Below are 9,041 nucleotides of genomic sequence, written 5' to 3' on the forward strand. Positions count from 1 at the left end.
CCTCACAAGAAGAACAATTTTAACCTCCCTGTTCCTCTGCCCCCCCAGAAAAAAGGATTTGGTGGCTCCCAGCTGGATTTCTCCCTGGTTTCTTGGCTGACCCCAGAGGTTTCCATTCCTGCTCTGAGATGTGCTGCAGGAAGCCTCTTTGCAAAGGGCAGAGCAATCTTTGCTCTCTTTGCTCTTGATTATTTCCCCCCCACCCCTTCCTGAGTTGTTCTGCTCCGTGAGGCCACCGCTGCCCAGATGAGCCTCACCCCCAGAGGAATGCTGACCAGAAGGCTTCCACCAGCTGCTGCTCTGCTTGGGCAGGGCCTCCTTCCTCCTTCTCCTCCTCCTCTTCTTCCTCCTCCCCCACCATCTCTAGTGGTCATTGCTCATGACCCAGCCCCGAGCTGCCCAGAGAAGGGAGCCCCTGGCTGGGAGGCGTCGTCGGGCGGGAGGTCCCCTGGAAGCCCTGGCGGAGCACTGCGGTGCAAGCTGGCCCCAAACAAGGCCATGCATAAACCCCCCCCCGGAATGATTTGCCTCCACTTCTAATTACACAATAAGGAAGCAGATTAATTAAGCCAAATGCAAGTCCTGAAACCGAAGCTTGCAAGCAAAGCAGTTTGCTCTAATTCCCACCTCCTTTCGCCGCCCGATGGAAGCGTTTGGCTGTGGGTAGGAGCGGTTGGGAGCCAACTCCTTGCTGCCAGGCAAGGCCAAACCCAGCAGAGAAATTAAAGTTTTTTGCATCTCAGGCACCTCCTCGAAGGTATAAAAGGAGCAGGGCAGAGCCCGAGAGAAGCCAAAGGAGCTCTCCTCCTTCTGCTCCCTGCTCCTCTCTCGCTCTCCCGCCTCGCCGCCACCTCAGGTCCTCTTCCACCAGCAGCCACCACCGCCATGAGTCGACAGTGCTATACCTCCAGCTCCCTGCTGGGCAGGAGAGGCTTCTCCTCCGCCTCTGCCGTCTGTGCCCTGGGCAGGGGCAACGCCAGCTCGGCCTCGGTGTGCCAAGCGGTGGGGCGGAGGTGTGGGCTCGGAGGCTTCAGCAGCCGCAGCGTCTGCGACCTGGGCAGGGGGCAAAGGATATCCTTCGGCGGCAGCTGCCGCGGCGGTGGTGGAGGAGTTGTCTACGGCGGGGCCGGGCGCTGCGGCGTGGCCTACGGAGGAGGCCGCTTCGGCGTGGGCACCGTGGTGGGGTTCGGGAACTGCGGAAGCTACGGGGGCCTGGGCAGCTACAGAGGGCTCGGGGACGGCGTCACCATGGGAGGCTATGGAGGCGGCGTGGGAGTGGGCATCGGCGTCGGAGGGAGATCCGAAGGCATTCGGGGAGTCAGCATCCACCCGGAGCTCCTCAAGCCTCTCTGCGTGGGGGTTGACCCTGAGGAGTGCCAAGTGAGGACCCACGAGAAGGAGCAGATCAAGAACCTCAACAATCAGTTTGCCTGCTTCATTGACAAGGTGAGACCCTGCTCCCCTCCCGGCCCCAGGCTCTGGGGATGGACTTGGCTCCAGGGAGGCCTCAGGAGTTGGTTCTCCTGGCACCTTCGTGTCGTAAATGGCTCTGACAGACCCTGGTGGTCATCAGCTGCAGACTGTTGGGACCTGAGCCTTGCTCCGAGGCCACCACGTTGGGTTTTGTTGACCTTTTGGTGGGCACCAACCTGCTAAAGAGGTGAACCAGGAGGAGCTGCAGGGATGCAGTGAAGGAGAAGCTGTGAGAGAAGGGCTGGAGGCTTGGAAATGGGAATGGGCAAAGGAGGAGGGTTTGGTACAGATGAATTCTCTGACACCGCCAGCGCAGCTCTCTGAGCTCCAAAGGACTTCTGCATCATGGAGATGTAGGAGGAGATGTCTGGAGCCAGAGAGCCATAGGATGGGTTGGGCTGGAAGGGAGCTCAGAGCTCAGCCAGCTCCAGCCTCTGCCATGCCCAGGGACAGCTCCACCAGCACAGGCTGCTCGGGGCCTCATCAAGCCTGGCCTGGAACACCCCCAGGGAGGGGCAGCCACAGCCTCCCTGGGCAGCCAGGGAGGGGCTCTCCCCAGCCTCACTCTCAGCAATTTCTTCCTCCTCTCCACTCTCCCTCTCCCAGCTCCAAGCCCTCATCCTGCCCCTCCCAGCCCTTGTGCCTCCCCAGCTCTCCTGGAGTCCTCCAGCTCCTGCCAGGCTGCTCTAAGCTCTTGCTCTAAAGAATTTATTCCTCCTCTCCAGCCCAGATCTCCTCTCACATGAAGAACAATTCTGACCTCCTTGCTCCTCTGCCCCCTGAACGAAAGGATTTGGTGTCTCCCAGATTGATTTCTCCCTGGTTCCTTGGCTGACCCCAAAGGTTTCCATTCCTGCTCTGAGATGTGCTGCAGGAAATGATTTTGCAAAGGGCAGAGCAATCTTTGCTCTGTTTGATCTCCATCCCCACCCCCCCCTTCTGAGTCGTTCTGCAGCTGGAAAAACCAAACCAGCCTTAACTCCTCTGCCTGCCCTTTGAAAGGAAAAGAAGATGATTTATTCATGCCCCACAAAGCTCCTCCGGAGCTCTTTCATCTACAGTGAGAGGCAGGACAAGTCCCCGGGGTTGGAGCCGGGATCAGATGCAGGCAAATGAGAGCCCGGATGGAGCTCTGAGTGCCATGGAGGCTCATCAGCAGAGTGGCGACAGGGGCAGGTGGCGCTGGGCCGAGCCGGGGTTTGGTTAGGCAGGTGACTGCCCTCGCCACGGCGCTGCTCAGCCTGCGCTGCAGGGGCTGGGTGGGAGCAGGTTCAGCGCCGGGGAGATGCTGCTCTCGCTCAGCTCCCAACCATTTGCAGTTCTGGTTTGGTTCTGGTTTCTCTCCTGCTGCAAGTGGAGAAACTCCCCCCAAGAGCCCTCGCTTGGGGGCCAGATGGGGCCAGTGCAGGACTCTGCTCCCATCTTTTGCCTCCTCCCCAGGTGCGACTGCTGGAGCAGCAGAACAAAGTGCTGACCACCAAGTGGGAGCTGCTGCAGCAGTATGTCCTGCCAGCCTCCCGCAGGAACCTGGAGCCTGTCTTCGAGAACTTCATCTGCAACCTGAGGAAGCAGCTGGAGTGTGTGCTGGGGGAGAGAGAGAGGCTGGAGAATGAGGAGCGTTGCCTCAGGGACCTGGTCCAAGAGTTCAAGTGCAAGTGAGTAGCAAGCAGAGAGGAGCTGCAGAGCACAGACTGGCCCTGACTGCTGCTCCTCAGCCTGAAACCAGGCAGCTGTGCTGGCTACGTCCAAAAAGGGGGGCACAGGGAGGGGAGCAGGGCAGGCAACACTGGTGCTGGGCTGGCTTCTCCTGCTGGGGTCTGCTTCAGGTGCTGTGATGGACTGGGAGAAGCCCTCAGCCGCAGGATTTCCCCAGGGAGAGGGACAGGAACCACTTTTCCTCTCCCTGATTCTCCTGCTCCCCACCAGGGCTGCTATATCAAACCTCCCAGCACCACCCGTGCCTGAGGCTGCCCCAGATCCCCTGTCCCTGCTGCCACACAGCCCTCAGCCTCTTGTGTCTCCACCCAGGAGCTTTATCCATGTTGGGATTCCCAGAGGGGATGTGGGAATTGTTTCTTTAATGCAAGCTGCAGCTGCTCCTCCGCAGCTCCCTGTGTGCCCTGCTAAGCCACCGAGCAGGGCTCTTGGTGGCTGGTGGCAAGCAGCACAGGTTCAAAGAGCAACCTTTACTCCAGAGACCTCACAGCCAAGCAGCTCCCAGGTTTCTGCTTGCTGAGCCAGCACCCAAGGAGGTCAGACTCATGGAATCACCCTGGAGAGCTCTCCCAGGTGCCCATTACTTGACGGCCAGGTCGTGGCTTCCCTTCCCATTGCGCCTGGGAGTTGCAGAGGTTGCTCAAGTTCCTGACCTCCCTCCAGGCTGTTTTGGCCACAGTTTCCCCACAAACACCCAGAGCAGAGTCTTTGTTGCTTCAGAGGAACATCTGACAAAGCAGCAGGGCAAGAAGCAGCAAACCAAGCCCTCAGCTGAGGTCCAGGCTTGGCTTCTCTGGTGGTTTGGCCTCGTTTCTGCCACCTCACTCCAGACGCTGCTGGCGTGGATGGCTTCAAAGGGCTGCGTGGGGAGGAAGCCAAAAGCAGCAGAGCAGAAACCAGAGAGGAGGAGCAAAGCCAATGGGGAGAGGCTCTGGGTTCAATCCCACTCCCCATGTTCTCCACTGGTCACTTGGGTGGTGGGGATGGGGCCTGTGGGGCTCAGTATCCCTCCCCTCTCCCTTCCTCCTGCAGATACGAGGATGAGATCAACAAGCGCACAGCTGCCGAGAATGAGTTTGTGGTGCTCAAGAAGGTGAGCCACAGTGGGGGCAGTGCCAGGCAGAGCAGTGCCAGGCATGTGGGCAAAGCCTGGGTGTGAGGCCAGGGAGGGGAATGGGAAGCCCTTCAGCCATGGCACTGCCTGACCTTCGTCAGGTAGCCCCGAAACAGAGGGAACCCAAAGGAGCTGCAGAAGCCCTCACAGGCTGTGAGCCTCCTCCCAAGGGCTGGAGTCAGAGGCACAGCCTGGGCTGGGCTGGAAGGGACCTCAGAGGGCATCTTGCTGCAGTGATGTTTCCTCCAGGCTGAACAGCCAAGGTGGGGCTTGGGCACAGCCCTCCTGGCTTCCCCTCTCCTCACCAAACCTGTGCATCTCTGCAGGATGTGGATTGCCTCTACCTGACCAAGGAGGAGCTGGAGGTGAGGGTAGGCCTCCTGAGGCAGCAGCTGGAGTTCCTGAAGTGCATCTACGCTGAGGTGAGAGCTCCTTGGCCACTGCCCTGGGGGCAGTGCCTCACCTGCTGCTCCTCTGAGCTCTTACACCCAAACTAAGCCCAGGCAAAGGCAACTTGCCCCCAAATCCTGATGCTTCATCCTGCAGACCTGATCCTCTTTGCCTGTCTTTGACCCCCCCAACTGTACACCCTGCTCTTGGTTGCTCTCTTGCTCTAGAACACCCCTCCAGTTCTAACCCAGACCACCCCTGGCACCCCCTTAACCCTTCACTCTTCCAAACCCCAAGGACTTGGTAGAAGCATTGAATGGTTTGGGTTGGAGAAGACCTCCAAGATCACAGAGTCTAACCAGCAACCCAACCTCACCACCATCACCACCAACCCATGGCCCCAGAGTGCCATGGCCACAGGGTTTTGAACCCCTCCAGGGTGGGTGAACTCCAGCACCTCCCTGGGCAGCCTGTGCCAATTCTGGAGCAATTTTTGCCCCAAATGTGGCTGTTTTTAGCAAACGCCAGGGGAGACCTTCCAGGAGGCTGCATCTCTTCCTGCCAATCACCTGCAACCAACCAGCAGCCTAGAGGCAAAAGGGCCCCAAAGCTGCTGCCCCTGAGGGATTCACAGCCCAGAACACTGCTGGTGGAGCCAGAACCACCCAGCTGCAGCCAAACCAGTTGCTCCACCAGGATTCTCCACCCCTCCTTCAGGAACTCCATGCAGCAACGCCTTATTGTGCCACCAGAGCAGGTCCAAACTCTCAGGTCCTGGTGGAAACTGCAGTCAGCAGCTGGAGACCCTCCTGGTCTGCTTCATGGCCTTCTGTCTCCCCTCCTCCTCCACACTCCAGCTGGGTGTTGATGAGAGAACCTCTCCCAAACCTCCACCTTCTCACCAGCCCCTCCTTTGCCAGGGGTAGCTGGTTTGGGCTGGCTGAGGGCAGGGGCCTGACATGGGCTGGGTTTTGCAGGAGAGGGCTCAGCTGGATTGCCAGCTGTGTGACACCTCTGTCATCGTGCAAATGGACAACAGCAGGGACCTGGACATGGAAGGCATCATCAAAAGTGTTGAGTGCTGCTATGAGGAGATTGCCCAGAAGAGCAAGGCTGAGGTGGAGGCTTTCTACCAAACCAGGGTGAGTGTTCACAGCACCAGCCCAGGTGGCAAACAAATGCCTTGGCCACCAACCCCCTGAGGACCATTTCTGTCCTCTGTGACTCAGCTTCAAGCCACCCCACAGTGGTTTGTTAGAGGAAGTGGCAGCAGAAGCCCCAGCCCAAGCTGAAAAGTGAGCTGTGAGCCTCTGCTGTAAGAGCAGAGCACAGCAGATGGTGGTGGTGCTCCAGGGAGGGCTCTGTGAGCTCTCCCAAGGGGCACACACCCAGGATCCTCCCAGCACTGCCATCCTGTCTGGGCTGAGGTCATGTCTAGGTGCTTCCTTGGGAGCATCAACAGCAAAGAGGCTCTGGAGAGCACCACCTTGCCTGGAGGGGCTGCTGTGGGTCTTCTAAAATCATCTTCTTCCCATGTCATAGCTGGAAGAGCTCCACAGCAGCAGGGGCAAGTTCTGTGATGACCTGAGGAACAACCAGAGCGAGATAGCTGAGCTGAACAGGATGATCCAGAAGCTGCAGTGCGAGTCAGACAACGTCAAGAAACAGGTAGGACCAAGGGCTGGCACTGCCTGGGCTCTGGGTGGGGTGAGCAACTTCTCCAGCCAAGGCCTTCATCTTCACCAGCTCCCATCCTGCTGAGCTGCAAAGGGCCTCCCAGCCCAGCTCCAGCTGCCCAAGAAGGAGCAGGCTCATCCCTCACTTAGCCTCACTTGGTTGGGCTGCAACATGGATATCCAACTCCTTCATCCCAAACAGCTTGGCCACCACATGCCCACCACCATCATCCTCATCCCAAACAGCTTGGCCACCACGTGCCCACCACCATCATCTCCATCCCAAACAGCTTGGCCATCATGTGCCCACCACCATCATCCTCATCCCAAACAGCTTGGCCACCACATGCCTACCACCATCCTCTTCACTCCAGACCCATCACACATGTCCATCCTTGTCCCCTTCGCCCCAGTCAGCTTGGCCATGACATGTCCACCACCATCTTCATCCCAAGCAGCTTGGCCATGAGGTGCCCACCCTTAATCTAGGCTCTCTGGCAGCTCCTAGCTGAGAAGTAAGGGTGTGCACGAGGAACCTCGTGGAGATGCCTCCTAATGTCACCACCCTTGGCCGTTGCCACCCCCAGATTGCAGCCCTGCAGACTGCCATCTGCGACGCGGAGCAGCGCGGGGACTGCGCCCTCAAGGATGCCAGGCAGAAGCTGATTGACCTGCAGACTGCCCTGCAGCAAGCCAAGGACAAGATGGCATGTCTGCTGAGGGACTACCAGGAGCTGCTCAACGTCAAGCTGGCCCTGGACATCGAGATTGCCACATACAGGACACTGCTGGAAGGAGAGGAGAGCAGGTAGGAGCTGGCTGCAGCTTGCAGCCGCAGCAGGCAGAGGCAGGGGAAGGCAGAGGTGGTGAGAAGGGTTGGGTGGAGGCAGCTCCCTGTGGGTGCAGAGGGGACCTTCATCCCCTTTTCCTTCCCTATGGGAGCAGAGGAGACCATCATCCCTTTTCCCTCCCCATGTTGTCCCTGCTTCCTCCTCCCAGGGCAGCTGCTCACAGCTGCAGTCCCATCCCCTTCTTTTCCTGCCACAAGTTGAGTTACTGCTGGGATCTGGGGCTCCAGAGTGCTTTGGTGGCCAGTTTGGACCAAGCCAAACCTCACATCTGGGTGGGTGGGAGGTGCTGGAGTGACTGCAGGGGGCAGTGGTTGGGCAGCTCCTCTGTTTGCATGGGAGGTTGGGGAAGAAAAGCATCTCTGAGACCTTTCTCTTCTCAACAGGATATGCACTGGAAACCCTGTCAGTGTAGGTAAGCACTTCCCTTCCTTTCCTTCCTTCTCTCCTTCCAGCACAGAAGTCTCCTTCTTGGTCCTCCAAGCTTAGAAGTACCCTTCTAGGTCCTTCTAAGTCCCTCAAGCTTAGCAGTTTCCTTCTAAGTCCTTCAAGCTTAGAAGTCTCCTTCTAATGCTTTCAAGCTAAGAAGTCTCCTTCTTGGTCCTTCAAGCTTAGAAGTTTCCTCCTAGGTCCTTCAAGCTGAGAAGTTTCCTTCTATGCCCTTCAAACTTTGGAGTCTCCTTCCAAGACCTTCAAGCTAAGGAGTTTCCTTCTAAATCTTTCAAGCTGAGAAGTTTCCTTCTGTGTCCTTCAAACTTAGCAATTTCCTTCTGGGTCCTTCAGAAGTTTCTTTTCAAGTCTTTTCAAGCTGAGAAGTTTCCTTCAGACTTCAAAGTCTCCTCCCAAGTCCTTCAAGCTAAGGAGTTTCCTTCTCAGTCTCCCAAGCTCAGACGTCTCCTTGCTGGGGTTTTTCCTGCTCTGGCAGTGACCGAACCTGTTTTTCTCCCCCAGCTGTGGTCAGCGGCGGTGGCACCGTCGGGGAGTGCAGGTCCCTGTCTGGAATGGGAGGCAAATGCAGCGTCAAGCCCGGAGGGGCTGCCGCGGGGCTGGGGGTGGTCTCCTCCTTCGGCGTGGGCGGGGGCGGCTTCAGCGCCCGCAGCGTGGATTGCCTGCCGCGGGTCGGGGCCGGCTTCGGGGCCAGGAGCGCAGTCAGCTGCGTGGGGCGGGAGGTGCTGACGGCTGAAGGGGGCATCCAGTGCGCCACGGGGGTGGGCAACCTGGGCAATGTGATGTGCGCGGGGGTAGAGCAGTGCAGCCCCGGAGCCGTCATCATCCCCGGGGCAGGGCTGTGCGGCAGCGGCAGCAGGTACAGCACAGCCGTGAGGGTGGTCAGGACAGCTCGGTAGGGAGTGGGAGGGAACCCACCCGAGGGAGCCCACCCGAGGGAACCCACCCGAGGGAACCTACACACACACACCCCACCCCCCCCCCCCCCAGCACCTTGGAGAAGAATCCAGCATTTCTGCAGTAAGAATCAACAGTGTTCCCCTTCCTCCTGCCAGCCCCGGGGGGCACACAGCCTGCACAGCCCCCTGCCACCCAGCCCCTGCCACCCAGCCCCTGCCACCCAGCCCCTGCCAGCAGCCAGCTGCTGCTCTGCACCACCCAAACCTCCCTTCTCCTGCCTGTCCCCCCCGGGGGGTGAGCAGCCCTCATGGTCTCCTCCTGGTGAGAGCTTTGTTTCAGGCAGCCCAGGCCTGTCCCTCTGCTTGGCTCCTCGGGCACAGAACCAGGGAATGGGTTTGGGTAGAAGGGACCTTAAAGATCATTCAGTTCCAGCCCCCCCGTGCTATGGGCAGGGACACCTTCCCCAGCCCAGGTTGC

General features: G+C 58.9%; 1 protein-coding gene across 1 annotated transcript; it reads left to right on the top strand.

Moving 5' to 3' along the window:
• Nucleotides 1-885: 885 nt before the first annotated feature.
• LOC135174430 (keratin, type II cytoskeletal 6B-like) lies at nucleotides 886-8,568 on the top strand. Its single transcript, XM_064141697.1, has 9 exons — nucleotides 886-1,446; nucleotides 2,914-3,128; nucleotides 4,222-4,282; nucleotides 4,630-4,725; nucleotides 5,671-5,835; nucleotides 6,236-6,361; nucleotides 6,957-7,177; nucleotides 7,604-7,632; nucleotides 8,169-8,568. The coding sequence occupies exons 1-9, from the start codon at nucleotides 886-888 to the stop codon at nucleotides 8,561-8,563; spliced, it is 1,869 nt and encodes a 622-aa protein (XP_063997767.1). The 3' UTR covers nucleotides 8,564-8,568.
• The last annotated feature ends 473 nt before the right edge of the window (nucleotides 8,569-9,041 follow it).

Source organism: Pogoniulus pusillus, unplaced genomic scaffold (assembly GCF_015220805.1).
Source record: "Pogoniulus pusillus isolate bPogPus1 unplaced genomic scaffold, bPogPus1.pri scaffold_64_arrow_ctg1, whole genome shotgun sequence".
NCBI lineage: Eukaryota > Metazoa > Chordata > Aves > Piciformes > Lybiidae > Pogoniulus > Pogoniulus pusillus.